Source organism: Falco peregrinus, chromosome 1 (genome assembly GCF_023634155.1).
Source record: "Falco peregrinus isolate bFalPer1 chromosome 1, bFalPer1.pri, whole genome shotgun sequence".
Classification (NCBI taxonomy): Eukaryota; Metazoa; Chordata; class Aves; order Falconiformes; family Falconidae; genus Falco; species Falco peregrinus.
In genome coordinates this window covers 47,315,765-47,343,289 of record NC_073721.1, presented here as the reverse complement: position 1 = coordinate 47,343,289, position 27,525 = coordinate 47,315,765, and the positions used below count along the sequence as shown (strand labels likewise).

Sequence of the window (27,525 nt, the reverse complement as noted above, 5' to 3'; positions counted from 1 at the left end):
GCACTGCTGTGTGGAGCATCTCCCTGAGGTGACAACTCAGCTACTCCCATGGTGGGCACAGGCTGCTGGCCCCGGGGCCTGTCACCCTCTCTGTCCCCCAGCTGTGACCACCTCCACTGCACCAGCTGAACCGCTTGCCCACCTGCTGCTCTTGAACCTGCAAAACCTGGTTTTACCATGGTTTTTATTATTCTGATGTATCTCAGAGATGACAACCCTCCAGCCTAATCTACCTGCAGATCTTTGCAGGCTCTGGGAGATGCAAGCCAGGTTAGGAAGAAGCTGATGCTACTGTGTTTACCCCTCGCTGGGATGCTGCCATCCCCATGGACGCTCCTTCAACCTGCTGGTCCTCAAGCCCGCAAGGAGAGGCAGGTGGGCAGCCCCCAGCACAGTGCATCACCCTCAACCACCTTCTGCATCCCCTTCAATCAGCTCCACATCTTTACATGGAGCAAGAGAGGCTTCTTCATCCTGTCCTCCAGCAGCTTCCAAAAGTCACACATATTTCAGGAATATTGACCTGGGCCACCAAGTCACCATCAGAAACCCCCACCGAGGCTCTCATCTGACTGTTGGCCAAACAGTGACTTTCAGATGCTTGGGAGCGCAGGGAGTTTTGCAGTGAGCAAAGCCCAAGTGCCAGGCTCGCTGGGCACCCCTGCCCTGCTTGCTCCCACACAGTTTCTCTCCCTCTCATTACTCTTCGCCAAAGGTCCCTCTGCAAACGAGTCGTGTAACGAGAACACTGACAAATGCTGTTCAGCAAAGCGCTTTGTGGCTTGGCAGGAATAATCTAAGCAAATTGCTGCTCATGAGTACAAACGCATAAATTATTTGCCTGAAATATAATCTGCTCGTGTAGCTCAGCCTCCCCAAACTTCGCTCTCCCCAGATACAAGCTGGAAGTAATGACTCATGGTATTTTGTATTTGCGAAAATGCGCCACTCGCCGCAGAGCCATCTATGCTCTCCATCGGGTTGTGAATCATAAACGTGATTTAGGATGCGGCCAACGACATTTATTCTTCCAGCCAGGGCTTGGGGGATTTACGCAAACACCCTTAATGATAATGGACATCACGAGCTCAAATAATGATACTTGAGCTTGTTGAGAGCACCCAGGGTGCAAGGAGCAGCGGGTATTTTACTGGTGAGACAACTGGGACAGGGGATGGAAAAGGATTTCCAGTGGCTTCAGCAAAATCCAGGTGGAGGGGCATGGCAAGGAGTTTGCAAAAAGCAAAATAAAACCAAACTTGGGGAAGGAAATGAAACCAGACCTGGGGAAGGAAATGAAACCAGACCCGGGGAAGGAGATGGAGCAGTGCATGCAGGCTGCTGCCCCCGCTCCTGGGGAGCCCCAGTGTCCCCCTGCCCTGCCAAGGCCCCACCAACTCACCCATGCTGGCGATGATGCTGTGCACCGGCAGGCGGGATGGACCATCATAGGTGCCTCTCCGCGCAAAGCCCTTCTTCTTCTGCTTCTCCTCCTGCTTGAAAATGAAGGCAGAGTTCTCCTCCTTGGTGATGTTGATGTAGAAGCAGGTGTCGGACGCTGCCATGATGTGCCGCGGGCCGGGATTCAGCAGGATGCTCTTGTTCTCCTCCCTGCGGATGCCGATCAGGCAGACGCCGTACCTGTGCCGGGAGCACGATGTGGGCATTCACAGCTGGAGAAAAGCCCCTTCAGGGCTTTGTCCCTGCACAAAGGCCCTAGCACTGCCCTCCAGCCCCAGCCCTGATGCCCAAGGGACAAAACCTGGCAGGTATGTCCTGCCCACCCCTGCCCGTCGCCCCCCTGCCCTCACTTCTTGTGCGCATGGAAGGCAGCATAGGTGAAGCTCTTCCCCTCGTACTCCATGAAGAACTTGCTGTCGCCCATCCGGATGTGGTAGACCTCGTTGCCCGAGCAGCGCCCATACATCCGCTGCCACTGCTCCGGGGACTCCTGGCCTTCCCTGCAACAACAGCAGCAGCATGCCAGGATGGGACCCCCGGTGCTGGGATGGGATCCCCACCACGGTGCCAGGACAGGACACACCGGTGCTGGCGCAGCCCCTGGCACAGCATCCAGCTCCCCAGGCACAGCCGCATGGCAGGAGTGCTAATAAGCGCTGAAGCTGCCATTTAGACCAACCAACAGTGGTGAGATTACAGCCACGCGCCTCCACAAGCTGTCGGCGTTTGCAGGCTGAGGACAAGCTTGTTTTAATTTCTAAGTGCCTTTTTATTTAATGAGGGCTCCCAGGGGGGCGCAGAGGCAGGGTTCAAAGCCTGTGTTGGCAAACAGCTCCGAGCATGGGACAAGAGTCATTTGGCAATGACATTTTGTAATTCTTTTGATGGCGCTTTACCCAAAATTCAGACATTTCTGCCTGGCTGAGGAGTGCAGGACCCACAGTGCCGCTTTCCCAGGCTGGCAGAGCTCCTTCCAGCTGTGCCATACATCAACCTGCCAAACAGCCTGCGGGGTCCACATCTGCACCAGCTGTGAACGCACCCTCCCGCCAGCAGGACCATGCCAGTATAAAGAAAACCTTTTTACTCCCAGTCTCTGCAAAGGTGGTGTTGGCCAGCCCACCCACACTGCTATGTTCCCCCTACAATACTGGCTTTTGCTCCCAATCCAGCTGGGGGTCCTAGGTCCCATCTGTGCTCCCCCAGCCCCCCCGGCCCAGCCCCCTCCCCTCTCCCCCTGAGCTCAGAGCCCCGGGTTCTGCTGTCCCTCCACGCTTGGGCTGCAGGGCAAGGGCAGGCAGGGACAGGCAGGGCAGCATGCAGGCAGCACTCACTGGCCACGGGATGTGTGCACCAGCAGTGTGATGAGGGTGGAGGTGGCAGGGCAGACGCAGTTCAGTGCCAGCATGGCGTACTTGCACTCCTCTTCGCAGACGACGTGATCTGAAAGGCAGAGGGGACCGTCATGGCAGGGAGGTAGATGGATGGAGTCCTCAGCCAGCAATGCCTGGGTATGCAGTAATATTGGGGTGGTGTTTGGGGCTGGGGGCTTCTTCTTCCTGCCGGTCCAGGAGGGCTTTCAGCCAGATCAACAAACAGCCCGTGGGGAACACCACGAATGGGGTTAAAACAGGGATGCAGGATGGAAACCAGCCAGGTGGACACCAATCCACCATCGCTGTGTCCATGGGGACACACATCCAAGCACGTGTGGGACAGGTGAGCCCACACACAGTCCGGCCCAGGGCAGCCTGGAGCCAGCTCTGCCCTGGCCCCAGGCATGTTGCTGCGGGTTTTAGTGTACCTCATGATAAAGGGGCTGACGGCCCTAAAATATCTCCTGGCAATGAGGAGTCTGTCCTGGTTTCAGCTGGGATAAAGTTATTTTCTTCCTAGTAGCTGGTACGGTGCTGTGTTTTGGATTCAGGATGAGAATAACCTTGGTAATACACTGATGTTTTACTTGCTGAGCAGTGTTTACACTAAAGACTATTCAGCTTCTCACCCCACCCCACCAGCGTGCAGGCTGGGAGCACAAGAAGCTGAGAGGGGACACAGCTGGAACAGCTGACCCAAACTGGCCAAAGGGATATTCCAGACCATGTGACATCATGCCCAGTATGTAAACTGGGGGGAAGCTGGCCAGGAGCCGCTGCTCGGGGGCTTGCTGGGCATCAGTTGGTGGCTGGTGAGCAATTGCATTGTGCATCACTTGTTTTGTATATTCTAATCCAGTAGTAGTAACAGTAATAGTAGTAGTAGTAGTAGTAATAATAATAATAATAAATAATAATAATAAATTAAATAATAATGATGATGATAATGGTAATAATAATAATAGTTCTCCCTTCTGTTTCTGTCCTATCAAACTGTCTTTATCTCAATCCACAGATTTTACTTTTTTTCCCCCCAGTTCTCTCCCCCATCCCACTGAGGTGGGGGGAGTGAGTGGCTGTGTGGTGTTTAGCTACCTGTCAGGTTAAACCACAGTTTAACAAGTCTCAACACCAGGTCACGGACTCCTCTGAGATGGAAACACTGCTGGAAACATCTGTGATGGCAGGAAGGACAGTCCGGACCAGCCAGGCTGCTGTGCAGCCCCTCTGACTCACCAGCAAACTTGACGTGAAACTTGTTTTCAGGCTTTAAGATCTGAACGTAAAGAGGACAGTTTGGAGCAAAATCTTTCACAGCCCAGGCTCTCAGGATGGTCTGGTGGTCCTAGGCAAGGAGAAGAGCAAGAGCTACTTGTCTGACAGCTTATTTTCCCCAATGCTTTGATACCTGGGATGAACTGCAAAGCACCTGGCCACCGCGGAGATGTACGGCAAGAGCTCCTCCAACGCTCACTGCTAACGGGGGAGAACAGCCCTCTCCTGCTCCCCCAAACCCAGCACCCCTGGGAAATTGGGACAGCAGAAGGAGGATGAGTCCACAGGGGCTCAACTGGCGTGTGCTGCTGCGTGTGCCCATGCCGTCCCTGTGCCATTCCCATGTTTCTCATGGGGACCCTTCGGCAGCTTCATTACAAGCAGAAGTGCCCAGTGCCAAAGCAGGGAAAGGCCAGGCAGCGCCTCGGCAGCAGGGAGGGAGCACAGCACCCCTTGCTCGGCACATTGGCACCTGCAGAAAAGCCCCTCCGACAGGGCTGTGCCGGCTGAGGACAGCACAGGCAGGCAGGAGCCACTGCCACAGCATGGGAAGCATCCCTGGCACCAGCCAGCAGCCGGAGCTGTCACCGGGTCTGCCACCACCTCCCTCTCCCTGGGCTCCAAACCCAACATCTTCCCAGCAAAGTCCCTGCCTGGGCTGGAATAAGGTTGCATAAGGAGAGGAGGTTTTGGGGTGGACTGTCCAAAGGATTGCGGGGTGCTCAGCCCCCGTGGGTGCCCAGGGGACAGAGCTCAGTGCTCAGCCCCATGCTCTCTCCTGAGCTGCCTCCTGTGCCGGGCAGAGGCAAGAGACAGTGGTCACCCCAGTCCCTTCTTGCTGAGAAATGAATAATCTCTGACTGTGCCATCCCTGTGTCCGGCTTACCGCCGCGGTGCGATCCACCTCATTTCGGCTGCTGAGAATGAAGCAGGCTTCGCCATTGTCCATCCTGCAAACAGAGCGCAGTGACACCGTGAATCGCATGGGCCGGCAAAGCTGGGCATCTGCCTGTACCAGCCAGCCCCCTCCCAGCCCCCAGTGAAGGCATGCCGGGATGCCCATCATCATGCATCTGGGCTGGCATCACTGGGGACCCTCCCCTGCGGCTCCAAGGACTGCGGGCAGCTCAGCAGCGTGGCAGGACCAGCCTCGCCGTGTCTGTGCAGCATGTCCACATCCCTCTGCTCACTTGGCTCTCATGAGGTCCTGGTCCTTCAGTGCAGAGCCCTGGAGGTAGATCACTCGCTGCGACCACAGAGGGATCTGCAGAACCCTCCGCACCTGGATATCCATCTCTGTTGGGCAAAGTATCACCACGTAGTAATCCTGGAAAAGAGAGGCTCGCATGGGTCGGCAGGCTGGTGGTCCTGCACACGCCTGCCGCAGTGAGCCGAACCACAGGGGTGCGCTGCCTAGGCAAACAGCTCCTCTGGGGCTTCTGATTTTTGCTGGTGGTGTGTGAGACCCCTGCCCGCGCTCCAGGGTCCTGCAAGGGTCTTGGGAAACACATCAGCATCTTCTTCACGCCATTCTGCATAACAAAGCCAATGCAGGCACATCTGACTACAGAACTAGGGAAGATCTGCACACCCACAGCAAAGCAGAACCTCTTGCAATTACTGCAATGAGCAGGATTTTAAAGCTTGAACGTATGGAGTCAAGGCTGGGCGATGGCAACGAAGCATATGTGAGCATTGGAATGAAATGCAGATCTGAAACACGTCTGTGCTGCTCTCATCCTGGGGAGCAGCAAAGGCACTTGCAAGTCATTTGCAAGAATATCAGTTATTATGTAGGGATACTCCAGTAAGAGCTGGGTATTCCCACCGAGGTTTAGCAACCACATGTTCTGTATCTGTCTGAGATTCCTCATTCAGCAAAGACATCATTACAATTAGAAAAGTCCCTCTGGTCCTTTTCCATGTGCTTTACACAGTGCTGTAACAGGCCTGGCCAGAAAATGGGATGGATCAGAGAGAGCCCCGCTACTGAGATGGTAAAGTGAGGTGGCCCTAGGGTACCACTTGCTACCTCTCCTTGGCCAGTGCAGCACGTGATTCCTGGTGCTGGGCTGGATGGTTTTTACCTTATTCTTTGCCACATCCACTGCAGCAGGACACTCACCACCAGCAGCCACTCAGCCATACCCAGCAAGGCTGTGAGCCCAGCAAGGGCAAGTGTTGATCGAGCACAGGGTGGCAACATGCCTGGTCCTCACCTGCAAGCGCGGGTGGGCGTAAAATTCGTTGAGGAAGTCCATGAGGAGATCAATCTTGAGGGAGCTGACGCAAAGGACAACGTGTTTCTCTGTCTGGGCACGGTGACGGCTGTAATTGCCTCCCGACTTCTGCCGCTCCATCCACAGGTAGACAAGCTCCTCAAACTGCAAACGAAGGCAGAGAGCTGATGTCCCCATCGGCAGGGCTGCCCCCGTGCAGGTTCTGCATCCCTCTCCATCCTCTGCTGCGCAGGTCTAACCTGGAGCGGCAGCACCACCAGGGCAACGCAAATCATGATCACAACGAGGAGCTGGGAAGGCCAGATCTTTGGTGTCACATCTCCATAGCCCACGGTGGAAAAGGTGACGATGCAGAAATAGAAGGACTTGAAGAGGGAGAGTTTCTCACCTGCTCTTTCTAAATGCTGGATGCCGCAGGTCCTGAAGGGAGAAAACGCACAGTACAGTGAGCGCTTCCCTGCTGCGGAGACAGGCAGTGCCCGTAGCACCTGCTTGAAGTCAGTGGGGAACCCTAGAAGGTGACTTACACCCATGTCCATGGAGGAAATTTGTCTGTAACATGCTATCAGCATCAGCAACGGATTTAAGTCACTGACAGAAATGATTCAGCTAACGGCAATTACAGATTGTTATTTGTAATTTGTAATTTGATGTGGCTGCTCACCAAAGCAACATGGGCAAGCCCAGGTCCCAGGTGATGGGTCACAGGTAAGATTATGCCATGGACAGCATGTTGAACATCACCCAGAGGCTGCCCTTGCATTGCAAAAAACCAAAATGTGGAAACAAGCAGCTGCCCCAGTAAGGCTCTGAGGGGATTCCAGCACATGGGAAGGGCACTCAGTCCCCAGGGGGATGTGCTCCAGCAGGCAGGAGGCAGGTCCCATCACCTGCTTGTGACCCTGTGCTGCTGCCCTTGCAAAGCCGTGTCGCAGAGCCACCTTGCTCCCCGTGGATAGGCAGGTGACAGAACTCCACAACCTGCAGTTTCAAAGTCATCCTGCTCAGCACAAGTGTAACCTAAGCCATCCCAGACCCGAACTGTAGCCCTGCCACATTCACATCCACGGCCCCAGCAGGCAGGAGGTGCCTTGGGCAGGGAGCACTGACGAGCTCCAGAATGGCATTAGTCATTCACACCAGAGGATCATCTTTATTGCCAAGATTCATGAACGTAAAAACCTTCATTTCCTGCCCATTCAGCAACTTCATGGTGTTATATGCTTCAAGTCCAGACCAAGGGAGCCAGAGGAAGATTGAAGAAGCCTAATTCAAAGCCAAGTACCCAGTGATGAGAATGGGCTCCTCTATAAAGAGATGCCCTTGGTGGTGGTGATGCACAGGGTAAAGGGCCCAGTTCATTAGCAGGAGCTCCAGCAGCCTATTACCCAAATGAGCTCAGCAGCCACGCCAACTTGGTGGGGAGGAAGAGCGTGGTCAGAGCCAGCGAGTGCAATGGGTCCTGGTGAATGGACCATCACACCCCTCCGAGTCCACGTCCCTGAGTGCGATGGGTCCTGGTGAATGGGCCATCACACCCCTCCAAGCCCATGTCCCTGCCCTTGACCCTGCAGCACTCACAGCCCTGCTCTGAGACTGGTGTGTCCACACCACCCACCTCCCTCCGACAACGCCCTCAGCCTCACACACGCCTGTTAAAAAGTTTCTGTTAAAACCATATAATTAGGGAGGATAATTAGTTTCTAAAATAGGAATTGATCTTCCCAGTGTTCAGCGCACTGGGGAATGAAGCAAGACAGGGAGGAGCCTGGCGCCGGGGCTGCTGGTTCAGGGGGTCTTCCCGTAGCTCCAGCAGACGTAGCTGTGCCCAAGCCAAAGCCCACGGACAGGAGTGGAAACCCGGGGCACACTCCTCACCATGGCTCCCTGAGTTCCAAAGCTCAGCCTGAGGATCAGGGACTTGTCCCATTAGTGAAGGAGGGATGCCAGAGACTTGGGAATTCAATCCAATCAGCAGCCCTGAATAGTTACGCTTTCCTCAGTGTGTACAAACCTCTCAGGCTGAAAAATCAGGCTAGAAGACACTGCCTAAAAGCAGAACCTCCCCTGGCTTCCCCAATTGACACATTATGTCCTGGAAATGCCATCCCACCACAGCTGGGAAGGTCTCCCTTCATTGCCCTGCAAGAGCCCAGCTCCGCCAGCCACCCTGGGAACATGCAAAGCTGGTTTCCCTGGCTGAGGAAGGTGGTTTAGCAAAATGAAGAGCAACACTCACCCCGTGAAAACGAGACACAGGAGGGTGCAGATCAAAATGAGCACCTGGTTAAACATTGCAGACTGGGTCCTTTGTATGGCGCGGTGCAGGTCATTCTGGGGAGAGAGGAGAGGGCTCTCACCAGCTCAGAGAGGCTGAGGATAAAATACTCCTCCAAACACCAGCTTCTGTCTTGCTGCCTCCAGCAATGCCCCCCAGATGAAGGTCAGGCCAGAATTCGGCCCTTGGAAAGGGATGTGCATTCTGTGAGCAGGTCTGGGCTCTGCTGCCGGTAGAGACAGCTCGAGTGGCCACGTGGGAACGGCTGGAACACCTCGTCCTGCTGTGATAGCATATCCTGCAGGCAGCCAGAGGCTGTCCCTGTTGGCACGCAGCCAACAGAGTCAATGTGGCTCAGACACCAAAGGGCTCCTGCTCCACAGCAGGTCACAGCCCAGCATCACCAGCTGGCAAAGCCTCACCACCCACCAACCCCAGCATGGACACACACACCAAGCACCAAAACCTGCCCAGAAGCTGGTGGCAGGTGAGGGATCCCCCGGCCACGCCGCCCTCAGCATCCCCAGGGTGAGGTGAAAGGGTTGGGATGTGTCCAGTCACTCACGATCATGTTCTCCAGGGCGTATTTGGCAAGCCAGCAGTTCAGAAACACAGGAATGAACAAATTCCGCAAAGGAGGCCAGAAGATCTGTGAAAGCAAGACTTACTCACAGAAAAACCCATGCTCTTTATCAAAAAAAGCCATAAACAGCCAATTTGAGCCCTGTCGGGAAGGACCAATCTCCAAACTAAGCACCGGCCTCTGCAGAGGCTGCCACCGAAAGCAGCAGCTGGAAATGGAGGATGGTTTTATGGGGTAATGCTCCAGAGAAAGTCGTTATGTTGAAAAATACCAAAGCAAAAATTCCCTGCCAGCTTTAAATACTACTTGGCCAGACATCCATTTTCTTTACTTCACCACCAAAACTACAGTCCTTATTAAACTTAAAGCCGCTTTAAAATGTAACCGGGAAACACTCACTGTGATAATAAATGGCACCGTGTTGATCATCTCAAGGATGAATGAAATGCGAAAAATCTGTTCCCAGATGTTCCCCTGAGGAATTAAAAACAAATAATAATTAAATAAGCTTAAAAATCTGCCAAGGGACAATTAAAAAGCTCCCACTCTGCCACAGACCCTGCTAGATGGGGGAAATATGCCAGAGGAGCCAGAAAGATGCTCCGGTTTGCCTGTGGGAGAGAGATGCAGTGCTGGTGACAAGCACGCTGGAATCAGCAAAACCTTCCAGAATGTCCTTTCCACAGCCACGATGTCCCTCTGTCCGTCACTGCTGCTGCCCAAAGCTGGGGGGCAGCTACGCTTCAAGCAAGGATGGAGAATGAGAGGGACTGATACAGGTCACTGGCAACCAAACCAGGCGGGAGACACAGTCTCTTCTGCCAACTGTCCCAGGGACCCCAAGAAGATGCCATTTGTTAAGGTCACTTTTCTTGGCCATTCTAAAGGGCTTTGGTCCAAAGGAGTCAGCTTATGCTTCTCCCTGTCTGGCTTGGAGCAGTGCCTGCTCCCTCCAGAGGTACCAGACCTCAGCACAAGCAGGGGCCATGCTGCCCAGCTCAGCTCCAGCTCCTCAACCTTAGGAAACTCGCCGTGCATCAACCTGCCCCCCCATGAAAACAGTGAGCCTTTGTAAAACAGGTCTGAATGTAAAGGCAAGTGCAAAAAGCAGCGACGCCCCAGCTCTGCTCTGCACAACGCTCTGCCCACAGCCTGAGCGGGAATGAGAAAGGAAAACAGCCACAGCCAGTTGAGACATCACCGAGACAAATGCCCTCTCGGGATGCTTCAGGCTCAAGACAGAGGAAAGAAGGAGAAATGAATTCATGCCAGGGGGCCAGAGCCAGCCAGCGCATCACTGTCCACCACCCGCCCCAGGGCACTTACCTTGTAGCTGAGATAGATGAGCAGCATGGTCTCCAGAAAGCTGATTAAAGCTATGCTGACCTGCAGAGACAGACAGGCGAAGGCTGCTGAGGGCTCGTTCGATGCATCGTCGGTCGATCAGAGCTCTGCTGAGCCCTCCCTGCCCTGTGCAACGAGGAGCCCGTGGGTATCACGGACGAGTGCCTGTTCCCTTGCTGTCCCTGCACCCGTTGGGTCAGACGTGCCAGCATCTGCAGCAACAGGCGTGCAGGCAGCCCCAGCGGGAGCCGGCGGGCGCTCAGCCCTCCTGCAAGCGATCCCCCGGATGGCTGCCTGGCCTGAAACCAGCCCGATACTGATCAAGCTGCATCCAGGCTGGGGAGAGCTGAGCCAGCCTCATGATTTTATCCCCCTACAGCTTTTCCTCCTCTATCAGTCCCCAGGATTTTCACCCAGGGCCAGGCTGTTGCTCCTGGAGAAGCCCCAGCTCATTTCTTGCTCATCCAAGAGAGCCCGTCGCCCCTCGCTGTTGGGGGCAGAGGATGCACAGAGACCCGCTGGTGGCAAAGATCAAACCCCAGCTCCTGCACAACCGTGCCCGAGGTCTAGGCACTCACCTGCACAGCCCACAGTGGCATTTTTCTATCCACCCAGAAGATGTGTGACCTGCAAAGAAAATTCAAAACGGATCTAACCTGTAGCCCAGCTATCAGTGCCTTTACCCCGCACCGACAGAAACCTGAGGCCATCAGTGATGCAGGATCCAGCTCAGGACTGGTGCTGGTGTTCCTTGCTGCACAGTTTGTTCAAGCAGCCTCTGCACCGGGCATAAGCCATTCCCAAGGGCGCAGCCATAGGCACATGTCAATTGATTTGATCCTGGGATGCAGCTCTGCATCCCTCAAGCAGCCCCCCGACCAAGAAATGGCCATGGGCAGCTGCCAGCACTAGCCACATCCATCACTGCATTCCCACATCCTGGCAGAGCCGGGATGGAGCAACTCTTGACTCACCAGTTGATATTTGTGGACTGGTTGAACGCTGTGTAATTCTGCTTTTCGCATTCCCAGCTGGGAAAAGAGAAAGACAAAGCAGGGGAAAGCGGTCAGCGAGGGGGAGGAAGGAAAAGGGGTGCTGGCATCGACCCCCCACGCTCATGGGGTGCCCTCACCACCATGTCCTGATGCTGGGGGAGGCCCTTGGACAACGCTCCCATGGATCCAAATGCACACTGGTCCCTACAGTCGCGGCTTCCCACAAGAACCATCTCACCCAGGCAGTTTTGAACATTTTATTACTGGAGAATGAGACCTGTCAGGTACTTCAGTCTGTAGGAGAATGCTACGAAATGCTGACAGGCGTGGGCACGGGGCTCCAACACAGGGCTGCAGCTGGGAACTACCAGGTGACTACCAGCAAAAGCTGCTGAGCTTTGGCTCCTGGGACAAGGCTGGCTGCCAGGCAGGAGCACCGGAGCCAAGCTCTGCCCCTGCCCTGCTGCCAGGGATGCGCTCCCGCTGGCCAGCCTTTATTGTGCCGCACACCCTCAGGAAATTGGACTTCCCTGAACCGCAGCTGTGCTAAGCATTTCAAGGATGTGCATCTGTCTCACACCTAATGCTCACGGTTTTTAAACCGCTTTTGGAGGATGCAGAAGCACTTGGTAGTCTGCAGCCTTTACAAAGAGGAAATCAAATGGCTAATTCTTCTAGCTTTTGAAAAAAAACACCAGGCTGTATGTGAACTAAACAAAACAAGGACATATTAAAAATAGGTTTATACTGAAACCCAGAGCAAAGCTGATGTATGTAATCATCTGTCACCTTGGGGATCTAAATGGCACAACATATTTCCTTCCCAAACACTTCAATGGGATTTAGCATAAGTGTCTTCAAGCGTTCAGAAAATACTTGCACGGCGATGCACTGAGGGCAGGAGCTCTTGCCTGTGTCTGAAGGCCACGTTGCACCCCTGACTGCTACAGCCAGACACCATTTGGAAATGAACACGATGCTGATGCAAAGATCTGCAGCATCCAACCCCCCTTGCTTTCTAACCTTGCTGAAATGGGAAGCTAGGTGCGGCTGGGGAAGGAGAGGAGTCTGATATAATAAAACTCAATGACATTGAATTTTTTCACCACCTTTTGCCTGCGTGCCATGCAGGGCCAGCAGACACCCACACCCCCATCCATGAGATCTGAGCAGGGAGCAAAGCCCACCAGACCAGCAAGTTTTGCTAAACTACCAATTCAAACCACCGGAGCAAGAAAAACTATCCACCATCCTCACACCTGCCATGAGTGGCTGCAATCGCATCTGTGCTCACCACTGTGCAGGGTGGGCTGGGGAGCCCGGCAGTATCCGCAGCACTCACCAGCCTATGCCCTCCTCCGGGTTGTCAAGCAGGACGCGGACGATGTACAGCAGGCATGTGAGCAGCTTCAGTGAGAAGTTGAAGAGCCGGATCCTCAGGCCTGTGGCAGAGGGGAGCACAGCGTGGGCCAGGCAGCATGCCCCGGGCACCCCATGAACACCGGGTACCCCATGAACACCGGGTACCCCATGCACACTGGGCACCCTGTGTGCCCCAGGCACCCCACACAACCGGCGCACCCCACGTGCACCAGGCACCCAATGCATCCTGTGCACCCCATGCGCCCTGGGCACCCCACACACCCTGCACACCCCATGCATCCTGTGCACCCAATGTGCACCAGGCACCCCATGCATACTGTGCACCCAACACATCCTGTGCACCCTGTGCACCCCACGCATCCTGTGAACCCCACATGTGCACCAGGCACCCCATGCATCCTGTGCACCCCACGCATCCTGCGCACCCCGTGAACCCCACGTGCACCAGGCACCCCACGCACCCTGGGCACCCCACGCACCCTGGGCACCCCGTGAACCCCACGCATCCTGCAAACCCCATGTGCACCAGGCACCCCACGCATCCTGCGCACCCCATGCACCCTGGGCACCCTACTCATCTTGCACACCCCATGCACCCTGGGCACCCCACTCATCCTGCACAGCCTGGGCACCCTGCAGCACAGCCCCTTTGGTTTCCCACAAGCTTTGCACAGCTCCATGCACCGCAGGACCCCGCTGAGCCCCAGGGGAGCTGCAGGAGCCCCAGGGCAGCACATACTTTGCCCAGGGCTCTACACATCCTACCCAGCGTCAGATATATAGAAGGCTAATACAGAAATAAATAACGATGAGTCAGCTCCTTGCTGGCCCCAATAGACGTGAGAGACAAATGAGGAGCTGCTGCAGTGTATCCCCCTCATTAGCAGGCATCCATTAAAAAGCATCAGACAGGCAGGGCCAGGGCCCCATTCCACTCGCTGGGCTACAAACAGTTTGCAAGAGGAAGGCTGGCGAGCAAATCTCCTGCTTTATCTGCTCTCACCCCCCAGCCAGTTCATTGGGTTATTACTCAAATTACAAGTGAGAAATTCATCACATTTTCATTAAAAACTTCCCCGTGGGCACCCTGTTGTGCTGCGCTCCAGCTTTTAACAAGAAGACAGGATGCGGGGAGGAAAAAATGTGAATTTATAAATTAACGAGCAGAGTCTCCCCAGACAGCTAATGACATCTCTGAGAAAGAAAATAAAAACACCATTAGTCAAGTGGAGGCTAATTTGGATGGCTGAAGGAGGAGCGGGTAACTCACAGCCTGCCTCGACTGTCACCACAGCCGCTGACCTCCTTGAGGGTGGGGGGCGCATCAGTGGCTCCGTGATGTGGAAGTTGCTCCCTGACTCCCCCAGGGCAGCTCCCAGTGCCCACCCTGCTCCTGGCCAACTCCTCTCCAGTGGTTCCCATGATGTAGCTGTCCCCAGCGAACAAAGATGGCAGGCAGCAGCATCCCCTCCTCCCCGTGCAACTGCATCCCCCCAAACCAAGTTGGCCAACACCCAACAAAAAGCCAACAGGCAGCAGCAGCCTGGGGCTGGGCAGCCAGCGCTGGGGACACACAAGGAACCAGCCACCAGCAGATGGCAATGGCTTCTCGTCCCAGGAGGACAGAGCACGGCTCTCCTAGCTTGGGCAGGGTTTGGTTGCTCCCAGCAGACGCTCTCTCCATGCATGGAGCACTCACTCGATCGCTGGTTTTTGATGAAGAAGAGTTTCAGCCGCTCCTTAAAAGTGTTTTCATTCACGTAGAACTCGACCTGCACCCTGTGGGGAAAGCACCCAGAGGAGCCCATCAGCAGGGTGGCAGGTCAGACCCAGAGCCCCATCCCAGGTGGGTAACCCCCAGAGCAGCCCACAGCAGAGCCTGGGCTCAGCCCTGGGCTCCCAGCTGCTCCCACAGCACCATATCACTGGCACCACCAGCCACGAGCACCAAGACATAGTGCATCGACGGCTACCAAAGCAGCACATGTGACCCACGGGGCCAGGTCTGGTTTTGGTTGAGGGCTTTGCTTTCATTCACGTGCAACCAGCTGACATCAGACTCGCAAACTTCTCCTTTCCCATGTGCTTCACAACATTCAAAGCCTCTCGCAAAAGCTGTGGCCTTGGGGCAGTCTCCCCCAGCAATGTATATCTGCTCCAACCCCCCGTGGCTGCAGCAGAGCAGGAGGTGGCAAGGGCAACGTCCCCAGTATGCCCACGCTGTGGCTCAGCCCGGGTAGGAGCAACATTCAGCACTGAAACTGTTAAAAAACAAATCTGATCTAAAAGGAGAAAAATTCCCTTTGTTGCTAAGATACCACATTTGGCCATTCCAGAAAAACCCAGGAGCTGTCAACCAACTCCAAACATCACTTGGCATTTGGAACCGCTGGTGACTTGTGGCAGAGGGACAAGGTGCCACGGCAGAGAGCCGTCCGCCAGGGCACTTTGCAGGAACCAGCAGGGAGGAGTCGCAGGTGAAACCAAAACCGGCCTGTCCACCGCTATGACCACCATGGGCACTTCTTCACCTTCACCTGCTCCAGTCTCCATCACTGGCCCCCACCCGCAGCCCTCCTGCTGGTCCCCACATGCCGGGTGGATGCCCATGACCACGTGGATGGGGAAAGCCTCACCAAGGCTGGAGATTTCCCCCTGTGGATGCCAGCAGGGTCTGGGATCAAGCATACCCGGATTAAGGCTGCGCAGGCAAAACTGGCCCCAGCTCAGCTCATCTGCCTCCTGCCTCTCCTATTACTTTATAAATGCCCGCAGCACTTTGCAAACTCACTTATTCACACTAGGCAGCGTTATAAATTACACTCCTACCTGCTAAGTGCAGGCGAAAAGGGATTGTTTCCTGATGTCTCAGCTTTAGACTCCAAGCAAGACAAAGTCTGTTCATTACTGTTACAGCTGATAATGGAGTTAAGTGCAATGAATTAGTCGTTTCCTCTATTTCACTGTATTTGACAAGTCTCTTAAGTGCTACTGTTATTACTGGGTTTTTAACTGCTCGGAAGAGGTCATCAAGATGTCATTAATCAGGCATATTACCAAGCCAAGGCATAGACCAAGCTGAGCAAATTCACAGTGACAGTCATTAAACCTATCACCCCGTTTTATTTCGCCTGTGCAACCCTCATGCACACGTGGTGCCAGCTCCAGCCGAGCGTGCCACCTCGCACATGCCACCAAATCATGATTTATTGGAAAGCAGCTGCTACTCACTCTGACAACAGAGGGACAAGCCAATCTTTACTAAGCCTTAAAGCCGAGCTGTCTGGGCAGCAAATTGGGAAGGAGTTTCATGAGATCCTCATTGCTCATTGAGTCCCTTGTCCCAGTACCCACTGGTGCCCGCTGGCATTTCACGGTCAACCTGACCGCTCATGGGGAAACTGGTGTGCAAAAAGCACGGCACACCCTTAAGAACTCCTCAGGGCTTCTTGTGGACTCCCTTATCAGGTTGAAAAGTCAGCTTTTTTAATTTAAAAGTCTCTTATGTCCAAAAAGCAAATGCAGAGAGAGAGAAAAACATCACCTCAGGCACGAAAGCTGGGATAAAATTTTATACGGGCTATCAAACTTTGCCTGTTTCTGCCATAACCTGGTAGCTGCTCTCTGGCTTAACCTCCCTCAGTGTGAGGTGGTGGGAACCCACCGGCAGCTGCCCGGTCTGGCAGCTGGCAGGGACTGGTGACAGACTGGAGGTGGCTGATCCGCTCATGAGCCTGTAGCCTGTCCTCCAGCACCTCCCTAATGCTGCCGGAGCAGCACAGCCTGGACCAGGCGCAGCCCAGGGGGTGGGTGAGATGCACCCGTCCGAGCCTCTGCAGAGCCGAGGGGCTCCACGCTGCAGGGTCACCTCATCCCCATCAATGGTGCTGGAAAGGAAAGAAATCAGGAGCCTTAACTGGGAAGCAAATGCTGAGCTCCTGCTGCCCACCTGTGGGCATGTCCCCTGCAGACCCCATGCCCTGCCCAGGCCCCTTGGCAGGGTGTCATGCACCGAGCAGCTCTGTAACAGAGGTGACAATAACTGACAGCCTTGGAGGGGCAGTCACCAATCTAAGACATTTGGCATTTGTGCTGGTTATAACGGCAGGGGATGGATGCCCAGTACAGCTGGTAGCACCCAGCAAACCCGCTAGTAGCGATGCGAGCGTGTCGCTCCTCACCAGGACATGTCATAGCATCAAGTGAAGAAAACGCTAAAATGCACTCGTGGCAGCAGCTGTGGGGGTTCACCAAGAACCCACCTCATGCCAAACATCAGGACAGTGGGCAACCACAGGCCTTGCTGCAGGGACGGCAAGTGCTGGGGAACAAGGAGAATTTATGAGCTCTGGCTCAGCCAGCACGATGCCTTAGGAGCGAGCAGCCATAAATGCAGAGCTTTGCAAGCGCAGCTGTAACACGTGTTAAAATTAATCATTTCCAAAGCCAGACTTGGCAAATAATTCCTCTGTGTCAGGGCATAAATCAGCTGCCACAACTGCTCACGACACTGCGCGCACAAGCAAATTGCTCCTTCGCCTTATTAAAAATGCCTAGGAAATGCTAGGAACTGGCCTTCAGCTCTGTCGCGAGCGCGCAGCACCCCATTTATCAGGGTCCCTAAGGATTAAGTGCACTGAAGTAAGAGAGACTTCAGGGAGCGCAATTCTTCTCCCAGACATTCGCCTCTGTATCAAAGAAACAAACAGCAACATAAATCTCTGTCACCAGACAGATGGTTCGCTGATCTATAGCATTGCAGCCCACCTCGACACGATGAATATAAACGCGGATGGATAAAAGAACTGAACGATTAGAAAAGATCTAACTTTTAATGACAAAGTAGCCCATGTATTCATCCGTCATACTGGCCACAGGGAGAAGAAATGCTTGGAAAAGCAGATCTCCCGGGGGAAGCGGGGTGTTTATCACTGCAAAGAGACAAAGGAATAAAAGAATGTGGAAAAAACACGTTCCTGTGCAGACAGCCTGCCCTCGCTGCTGAGGGCTGAGCGCCAGGAGCTGTACGAGGCTCCACAGTCACAGCCCCCCCCCCCCCCCCGCCCCACGATGCCCTGCTGAGCCCCAGCACCCCCCATGGAGTCACTGTTCCACGGGACTTGTTCCACGGGACTTCTGTCTGCAGGAGGGGAGAGGGCAGAGCAAGGGCTGGGCATGACGGGGACCAGGGTCCCACAGCCCACTCCAGCGCTGGCACCCGCTCTGCAGGCATGGGATGAAGGCAACACCCTGGCACCGACCCACAGCTGATGGCTTTTACCAGGCAGCAGCAACGACCCAAAAGTGCCCAAGCTCCTACTCCGCTTCCACCTGAGGGAAGGAGATTATACCATCTCAAACGTACCCTTTAATTTCATTGTCAAGAAGTTACCTTCAAATAAAAATCAAGCTAAACTCTGACTGCATTACCACCCCAAAACACACACCCCAATGGGCTCTGCCTCCGCAGCAGCTCAGCCAAGATGGTCCATTCAGACTGCCCCCTCCCCACTGCCGTGGCCGAGCATCCCTTCCACTGGGCCAAGCATCCCTCCTGCTGACTGAGCACCCCTCCCACTGGCCAAGCATCCCTCCCACTGGGCCGAGCATCCCTCCCACTGGGCCGAGCATCCCTCCCATCAGCTGGGTGTCATAGTGCCAGCCCAGCCCGGGCAGCATCCAGGGGTGCAGGCAGCAGCACGTTCTGCAGGAAGGGAGCAGGCAGCAGCTACTCCCCCCCACCTCACCCCAGCTGAACCTCCCCAGGCCGTGCAGATAATCATCGCAGTACAAGGTTAGTTACAAGCCCTCTGCTTGGAAGTGTAATTACTGCTATTATGCACTTCATAATGCCTGAGCAATTTCATTTTCTTCGCTCGGTATTTATTGTACTTTATTAATCTAAGATTAGAGGCAATTTGTTGTAAGATGACGAGCTCCCAAAAAAGACACCAATAGTTTGTTTGAAACAGTGCAGGATGCAAGACCAGGATGAGCACAGCCTGGCTTGCCAGCATTAAAATAGACACCGAGGAGCACAGACAGCCCTGGCTCCACAGTTGTACCTGCCCTGGAGAGCTAGGGACAAACACGGTCCCCTTAAAGACAAGTAAACCACAAAACCCAGCAAACCCACATGCAGCCCTACAGCAGGGCTCACCGCACGGGCAGCGCAGGCAGGGATGGGGGCATGGAGACATACCCCCAAGCTCTGCGTCCCAGGGAGACTTACATGGGCAGTCGGGCGCAGGCAGCTCTCCTCCCGTCCCCATGGCATGTGACAGCTGCTGGGCATGGCCTGAAAACTGAGATGGCTCCAAAATCCACCGGCTGGCCAAGAGAGCTGCCACCCCCCGCACCGGGATGCTGCCCAAAGCTGCGCTGCTGCTTTCCAAAGAAGGTCTTAGGCACCCAAGGCACTTCTGCTCTGTTTCGTAATAGAGACTTCTTGCCATGAGAAGTGTATCTTCAAATAAATTGGCTCTTGAAAGACAGGAAAAAAACTCAGCATCTCTACAGCTCCAGTCCTTCCTCTCACACTCTGGCTGGGTGGGAAATGCTGCTCTTGTCCCAGGAAATTTCTCAAGAAACTTCCCCCATCGTATAGCAGGATGCAAGCAAAACTCTTCAGAGATTTTGGGGGAGAAAAAAATAAACCAAAAAAAATATCTCAACAACAAAACCCGAGAAATCTCTGCAATCTGGTGGCCACTAACACCCACCTCTGCCAAGGCAGTGGCAGTCTCAAGTGAGAATGCGTTTCATCCCCCTGCTCCGGCTCAGCCCAGAGGACAGCTCTGCATCCTCCATGGAAAACCACACAGGTCAAACCATAAGAAACGTGGCTGCGGCCAAGTCTGGTATTTAAGAGACATGCTGATGGCCCAGGTGGGCTCACCGGGGACAGGCTGTGGGTACCAGATGCAGCCCTGGGCAGAGGAAAGTGAGGAGCAGCACTGGAAGCACAGGTCAGCAGCATTTCCTCTCTCAGCATCCTGCAGCACAAGGAGCAGCAGGATTTTGCCTATTGAGCAAAAGGCGGGGGTGGCTCAAGGCACCACACCACCACCATGCTGCGGCTGAGCAGCCGGTACCAGCAGAGCCCCACGGGGCATCAGGGGAAGCTGAGCAGAGGTCCAAGTCCTTCCCAAATAAACCACTCAGCCAGCCTGAGGCTCAGATACCTGTTGATGGCAACCACACCAGCTACCCAGGCACATCTCCAGCAGCTGCCAGCCCTCCCCATATCCATCAGAGATGCTCTTTCCAGTTTTCCCACCGTTTTCTTGATGGTAACAGGCATTTGGTTACAGAAGCTACAGCGAGATGGATGACACCAAGTGACCCGTGCATACTGAACACCACCCCTATGGATATACATGTGTTTGCCATCCTCCATCTATCGCGGGGTGAGCGCAGGACGGGGGGCAGCTACGGCCCTTCCCATCAGAGCCCCTGGCTTGCCAGCAGGATGAGCTGCTCCCGGTGCATGGTTTTGAGTTGAGGCTGGGGAACACGGCTGTGTGCGTCTAGAAAACCTGGGTGCCTGCCAAAAGGAGAAACAGGGAACAGGCTGCCCCCACGCTCAATAAGCAGTAATTGAACAATTACTCAAAGGAGGAAGGTTGTGGGTTTCAAGAAGGCTGTACAGGCTGAGCGCTGGCGAGCGTGCAAGAAAACAGCTTCAGAACCACGCAGGGCTGCACAGCTGCGGGGTGGCATCTCCTGCCGTCCCCTGCATCCCTGCCACGCACCAGGCAGCCATGCAGGGACCAGCCCCTCATGGGGGCTCTGCAAAATCCACCGCCTGGTTTTGCTTTGCTGCCGCTTCTGCAAAGCTGCAGGCTTGGCTGGCAGCCGGCGGGGCGCAGGCTGCGGCGTGCGCAGGGCAGCGTGCCGCGCTCTGTGCCACGGCCGGGCGATGCGCAGGTTCACGCCTCCCGGGGAGAAGCCGGGCAGGATTGATGCTGTGCCGCAAGCCAAACGTGGCTGGACACCTGGCCACTCCCTCAGCGAGCCAGGCGGCACCGCCAGCACGCTCACTGGTGTTCCTCCATGGGCATCTCAGCTTCTCCAGGGGTTTCTCAAACAGCCCTGACATCTCTCACAGAAGCAGCTTCTCCAGAAATCTCTGGCACGTTTTTAAACAAAAAGCACCGAGCACCCAGAGAAGGACTGGGAGCCCCCCCGGTTTGTGGGGCACAGCCCCCCATGCCAGCCAATGCTGCCCCTGCAGCCTGCCTCAGGGTGAGGAGCTGGGACCAGGAGGGCAGGTTCCAGCCCCCCGGGAGAGCACCTGGGAGGCTCCGCATGGTGCAAGAGGCCAGAACAGGGGAAATCTGCCCGTTTGCTGCAACTCTCTCTGGTCCCGCATCCCTCAGTAGGGGCAACACTGGAGCCACTTTCTCCCTCGCTCTGCAGAGCCCCAGACAAGCCCCACAGATCACGGCAGCACCAGCACAAGGTGCTCTGCAGGTCCCACACCAGCCTCTTACAGGCCCCCTCGCAATCACCGTGGCCCTGTGGCAACCACTATGGCCCCATCATAGCCACCATGGCCTCATGACAACCACCATAGCCCTGTCACAGCCACCATGGCCCCTTGGCAACCACCATAACCATGTCATAGCCACCATGGCCCCATGGCAGCCACCACAGTCCCACTACAGCCACCATGGCCCCATGGCAATGACCACAACCATATCATAGCCACCATGGCCCCGTGGCAACCAGCATAACCCTGTCACAGCCACCATGGCCCCGTAGCAGCCACCACAGTCCCACTACAGCCACCATAGCCCCATGGCAACCACCATAGCCCTGTCACAGCCACCATGGCCCCGTGCCAATAGCCACGATCCCACCACAGTCATCATGGTCCCACTGCAGCCACTGTAGCCTTGTCACAGCCACCATGGCCCTGTGGCAACCATCATGGCCCCATCACAGTCCCACAGGATGGCAGCTGCTCCCACCAGCAGCAGCCTCTCGGCCAGGCTGCCTGGGTGGCCCCGCCAGGCTGATGGAGCATTGTGAGCCATGGCTCACGCAGCGCCAGGAATGAGTTTGCTGAGCTGCTCAGGCTCCGGGCAACGCACATGCTGAGGCACATCATGAACGATGATTAGCAAAATTGAGTCCCAAACCAATAGACACGCTGCACTGGGAACCAAGATGCTGTGGCACACATTGCCCCAGGACCAGCTCAAAACCTTGTTTCTTCAAGATTTCACACATTTACCATGGGAATAATTTGGAAAAAAAAGTATCTCCTGTTTTCTTATAGAGGGTGATTTCTACCCAAAGAAAGCAGCGATATTGCCAGCCACTCTGCAGCAAATTAAACACAGCTGGATGCAGGTAATGGCATCCTGGCTCCAGCAGTAACACTGCAATTTTATTTCGGGGGAATGAAAAGCAAGCTCCAAGCAACCACTTCTGGAAAAACTCTGCCCAGGACAAATGTTGGCTTCACAGGCCAGTCCTCATGGCCACCCATCTGGCACCAGGAGATGACCAATGGCCTGAACTCATCTGCACAAGCACCCCTGTGTCAGCAGGACAAGGGCTGGGCAGGAGGCACCGCACCGAGGGCACAAGGGCTCCGCTGAGCCAGGACACAGGTGCTGGGCAGCCCTGACACACACTGCAGGGAAGGCTTCATGAATCTGGAGTGATAAAAAAGAAATCTGCTGCTGGACTTCTTTTTCCTGTTTGCTTTGTTGTTTTGTTGTTTGGGCTTTTTTAATTAGGGATGTGGCTATAATCCCTCTCCACCTGGATTTAGCAGTTGCAGAGCTCATTTTCAGGCACCAAAGTGCTGGAGGCAGCGGGGGATGCGCTCACGACTTGGAGTTGAAGATCCATCTGTGCCAAACCAAGGCGCAAGTGGTGGTGATGCACAGCAGGGTCTGCAGCTCAGCACCAACCCAGCAGCACCCTTTGCTCCCAAAAACACAAGTTTGGCTCCGGGGGGAAGCAGGACATGCTGCTTCATCCCAGGACTGCGCCAGTGCCTCCCCAGGCTGGGAGCCCCAGCTCAGGGCCATCCCTGGGGGATGGTGCTGCTCTGGGTCCTGGCACATGTGTGTGCCTTGGGAAGGGGGCCATGGCCAAGAGAAGCTGGGGAGCACCGAGGGGCTCTGTGCTGTGTCTGCATGTAACCCTACCGACACGCCTGCAGCAAGCTGGGGTCAGGCCCTAGCCTGCAACCTGCTCCCGGAGCTGGGTGCTGAGCCAGGCAGGATAGGGAGCCTTTCCCAGCGGTGATGTGCTACGTGGGGGCCTGATCCAGGCTTCTCCCCACAGGGCAGAGGGCTCTCACACAGCACTGTCCGAGGATGTGCACCCCCAGCTGTGGGCACTGGGCAAGGACACGCTCATCCCCTGAGTCACCCTCCCACTGTGTCACCCATCCAAGGTCTCAGCAGCCTCATGGATGCACGGAGCAGCCCCAGCCCTGGCCCCACGCTGCTCTTGTTTTACAAGATTTCATGCATTTACCATGAGAGTAAATCGGGAAAAAAGCAGGCAGGGCCACACAGTGGCACCACTTGCTCTTAATAAACTAATAATAATAATAATAAACATTAAAAACCAGAAAGAGAAGAAGCAATAGAATAACACGCTGTGTTCTGTTTGGCTTATTTGTTTTGCAACATTGGAGATTGACACTCATGTGTCTGCTCCTATAATTGCCTCTGCTGATGAATCTGGATTGTTTAATTAGAGTCTGCGCATGGAGCTCATCACTAATGGGTAATCACCAATTTGCTGCCAAGGATATAACTTCTTCCCCAAGAAACTTGTCTGTCTCTGAGTGCAGACGGTCCTCGCCATGGTGGGAAGCACTGCCCTTTCAGAGGGCTTTGCTGGTCCCGCACACAACTCCTCGGTGCCAAGAGCAGTAAAGGACAAATCTCTTGCCAATCATCTTCCCTAAAAGCAGAATAATCTATCACTAATTTAAAGTCAAGGCTAACCACTGTTCTTGGCAGCAGGTACTGCCCAAAATACTTAGCTCAGAAGACAACATGCACACGTGCACCACACAAACACCCCAAACTGCAAGGGGGTTTTGCTTTCTGGAGAACACAGTTGGCTTTTCCCACTGGAAGAGCGATGGTCCCCAGGGCTGGCGGTGCCACAGCAGCCCTCACCCCCTCCCCACGGCACCAGCGCGGGGATATGCATGCGATGCACTTACTGCGAGAAGGAGGAATCCACGCTGAAGTCCTCGGCGTGAGGCCTACAGAGCAAGAGCATCACAGGACATGAGGGAAATGTACAGCTGCTGGGCAGAAACCGGGGCGACAGCCGGAGCCGTGCCACGGGGAACGCCAATGCTGGAGGGACAAGCAGCCACCCAAGTGCTGGGCCTGGGGTCGCACCCTGTCTGGGACATTTCCCTGCTGATGTCCCAGGGTGGGGACGCTGGGGACTTGGTGATGCTCTGGTGGCTTTGCCAGTCTACAGCCCTTTAAAGGCTCAGCTCCACGGATTAACACGTTTTATGCTTTTTTGGGGGTTTTATAATGAGTCTCACAAGCTGCACTGCTGTATTGTCTCAAATCAGTGTCATGCTTTCTGTGGAGAAATTAGATTTTGAAAGATGCTGGTTGGGATGTTTTTAGGAATCTAACATTGTGTTTCTCCTACACATACCTTCACAGAGATGATCTTAGACACAGGTTATGACCAGAAAAGGGAAAACAAAAGAAAAGAAAAGAACAGGACGGAATGATGAGTGTAACACGGCAGGTCATGGCAGGGGGAGAAAGACAACCATGAAGATGTACTAGAGCAGGTGGAAGAGGAAGGGACCGTGCTCGTGTACTGTACATCCCGCAGCCAGACAGCAGCACAGTGCTATGAAACGAAGCAATTGCAGCTGCAAAGGAAAAAAAAAATCCCTTTGCAAAAATGACGCTCTCTTCAAGACACATCCATCCCCATGGATGGCCACGAGGCCCCATCACCGCGGGCATTACCTGAGAGTGCCTGAGCTGCAGCCCATCCCTCTCTCCCAGTCTCCAGCAGTGCCCTCTTTCCTGTCCTTATTTAACGTGAATCAGGGCAATCAAGAAATACAACCAAAGCAAAGGGGGCAACTGCAGCTCATGAAGGTTTTTCTTTTATGTTGCTTTGTGCTTTATGAGTCCACAGCACTCCGGCACAGTCCCAACTAAATAAAAGCAATAAATTCACATTTCAATTAGAATGCGAGTCCAACGGAAAGCTAATTCATCCCTCAGCTACAAAGCACACAGAGCAGCCTCCCTGCGACATGATGTAGTTCGCTACTACTCTTCTTTTATGATCTGTGCAAAGGCTGCAGGGAGCAGCTCATGGCCCCGGAGCTGGAGCACCCGCAGGGAGCACAGGCTGCGCCAGAGCCACCATCCTGGGTGACACCGACAGCACCGTCCCCCTGCGTCATGCACAGGAGATGCACCGTTTTGGAGAGATTGCTGGGGGCCCTGAGGGAGGGGGCTGGTGCGGGGCCTGAGGAGGTACTCTGTCGGGACGAAAGGCTCCCACGCAGCCCCGCTGGTGAGCCAGCCCGGTCACCAACCCTCCACAGGAGCTACTCGGGGGGCCGTGGGGCTGCTGGTGGGGACGGGAGGTGGCTTCCAACCCAGCCCTGGCTGAGCCTCTGCCACTGCTTCTGGCCTCCTAGCACATCCAGCCTGGGGGCTGTGCCCCTGGGGCCGCACACCCAGCCTTGCCCACCAATAACCCACCTGCCACAAGGAAGCCACTGACCTACCATCTTCCCCTGCCACCCTGCTAGTTTTTAACGTGCCGGTGTGATGCTCAGGGAGCAGTGAGTTAGCTCACACCCAAGGGGTCCCAAATGGTCTCTCGTGCCGTCTCTCCCAGCAATAACAAGTCCTGTGGTGGGGGTCTTAGCTGTGTCGTCCTCCAGAGCAGCCCTGGCATTTATTAACAACAAACAACTCTGATTTTCTCCAGCTGCAGAGCAGAGGCAAGCGCAGCCCCGGGAAGGAGCCTCGCCAGCTCAGCCTCCCTCCTGCCAAATTGGATTATCCCACATTAGCAGCAGGGGCTGTTCAAGCCCCTCCACTTGCATTTGGTTTTGCACAGGAGCTTTTTCTGCCTCGCAGAGATGTTTATGGGGAAGAAACAGCAAATTATTTGGTTTTCTCCTAATACGCTGCCAGCTGGCAACCGGGAAGACTGTATGAACAGGGGCTTATTTCAGCTGCAGCTCCCCAAGGCGGAACACTCCTGAAAACCGAACAGCAACAGCACATTTAATCACACAGCTCGATGGGGTCCTGCAGATCCCCAAGGTCTGGTATCACCGTGGGTCCCAGAGCACCGGGATGAGCCAGCATGATTCCCAGGACACCTTCCTCAGACAGGCAAGCCTGCAAGGCAAATGAACGTCTCATTCACAAAAAGGCAGCAGGAATAAAAGGGACTCTAGAATGATGGACAGACCATAAACCTCCCCAACAGTGGTTTTGGCCACTCTTTGCCATGGTTTAAACACATCTGATAAGACAGTATCAAAAAGTGCTCCCAGCCTGGAAGGGAACCAGCTGCTGGATGCTGATCGCAGGGGGAAGGAGCGACCCTGAGATGCCACACTGAAACCTCTCCTTCCCACCAGGCACCCAAATTCTCATAAGCAGTCTAATTGCTGAGAAATATGGAAAATTGTTTGAGAAAACTAAAAATCACTCCACTTCTCTCCGAATAACAGTTGTTTTCCAGTTCCCAAAAACTTTTTAAAAGTGCAAGCCCAGCCCCAGCAGAGCTGCTAACCCAGCCCCAGGGGGATGCACGAGCATTCTCCCTTTGCTGCTCTGCACAAACTCCACCCCAGCTTTTGTGGACTTGTCTGCAATGTCACTTATCTGGCAATTAATCCAGGTGAACTGCTAGAGAGGATTAGCAGAACGGCATGAACCCTTTTGTGCACCGTCTCACTTGAAAGACTAGATTTACAATATACAGAACTAAAGCCATTTAACTGAGTCAGAAAGGTTACACTGGCTTGTAATTTGTTTTAGGAAATCTACTTTAAATTCACTTTTATATTTCATCCAGATCTGCCTCCCTGAGTATCCCTGCGCAGGTAAACCTCAACTCATCTCATTCCTACCATGGCAGACAGCTACGATGCGGGCAGCGAGCCCAACCTTCGCTCCCTTCCAGAGTCCAGGGTCTGGGAGAGAATTGCCATACCCGCCCAGAGGAAGCTGAGCCCCATCACCCTGGCACTGCCGACCATTAAACCATGATGCCAAGCTCCTGGCTGGTGCAGGCAGCATCTCCCAGAGAGAAGGGCAGAGCAGGGAAGGACGAGAGAAAGGAGAGGAGCAGAGGAGGAAGAAACTTCACTGCTGCAGAGACAGGTCTGCCAGCGCATTGCAAGCCGCAACCCCTTACAAAATGGAAAAGTTTTGTGAGAAGGTGAGGAGAGAATGGTGCATTTATTATTAGAACAAAAGCCACTAATAAACCTTGCTTATGTACAAGAGAGAGCAATCACCTGCCCACCCACGCTGCACAGCAGCTCCTCAGCTGAGCAGCCACCTTTTTACCCCACCCTGCCTCC

At 54.6% G+C, this 27,525-nt stretch overlaps 1 protein-coding gene across 8 annotated transcripts in view; it reads right to left on the bottom strand.

Moving 5' to 3' along the window:
* The window catches only part of KCNT1 (potassium sodium-activated channel subfamily T member 1), a 90,948-nt gene that overhangs the window by 12,963 nt on the left and 50,460 nt on the right, over positions 1 to 27,525 (bottom strand). For 6 of the 8 annotated variants that reach the window (XR_008746920.1, XM_055802559.1, XM_055802579.1 and 3 more), the window contains exons 3-18: positions 14,635 to 14,714; positions 12,895 to 12,994; positions 11,532 to 11,588; positions 11,136 to 11,184; positions 10,540 to 10,599; positions 9,613 to 9,687; positions 9,196 to 9,279; positions 8,592 to 8,686; positions 6,592 to 6,772; positions 6,332 to 6,496; positions 5,303 to 5,439; positions 4,999 to 5,062; positions 4,074 to 4,182; positions 2,796 to 2,904; positions 1,812 to 1,961; positions 1,403 to 1,641 (exon numbers count right to left, since the gene is read on the bottom strand). Coding sequence is in view for 7 of the 8 variants with exons in the window: in XM_055802559.1 (XP_055658534.1) it covers positions 1,403 to 1,641; positions 1,812 to 1,961; positions 2,796 to 2,904; positions 4,074 to 4,182; positions 4,999 to 5,062; positions 5,303 to 5,439; positions 6,332 to 6,496; positions 6,592 to 6,772; positions 8,592 to 8,686; positions 9,196 to 9,279; positions 9,613 to 9,687; positions 10,540 to 10,599; positions 11,136 to 11,184; positions 11,532 to 11,588; positions 12,895 to 12,994; positions 14,635 to 14,714 (1,754 nt within the window). In the remaining variant the exon portion in view is untranslated. Of the gene's footprint in view, positions 1 to 1,402; positions 1,642 to 1,811; positions 1,962 to 2,795; positions 2,905 to 4,073; positions 4,183 to 4,998; positions 5,063 to 5,302; positions 5,440 to 6,331; positions 6,497 to 6,591; positions 6,773 to 8,591; positions 8,687 to 9,195; positions 9,280 to 9,612; positions 9,688 to 10,539; positions 10,600 to 11,135; positions 11,185 to 11,531; positions 11,589 to 12,894; positions 12,995 to 14,634; positions 14,715 to 24,141; positions 24,184 to 27,525 lie in introns of all 8 variants that reach the window. The other 2 variants (XM_027778091.2, XM_055802589.1) reach the window with 1 other exon arrangement.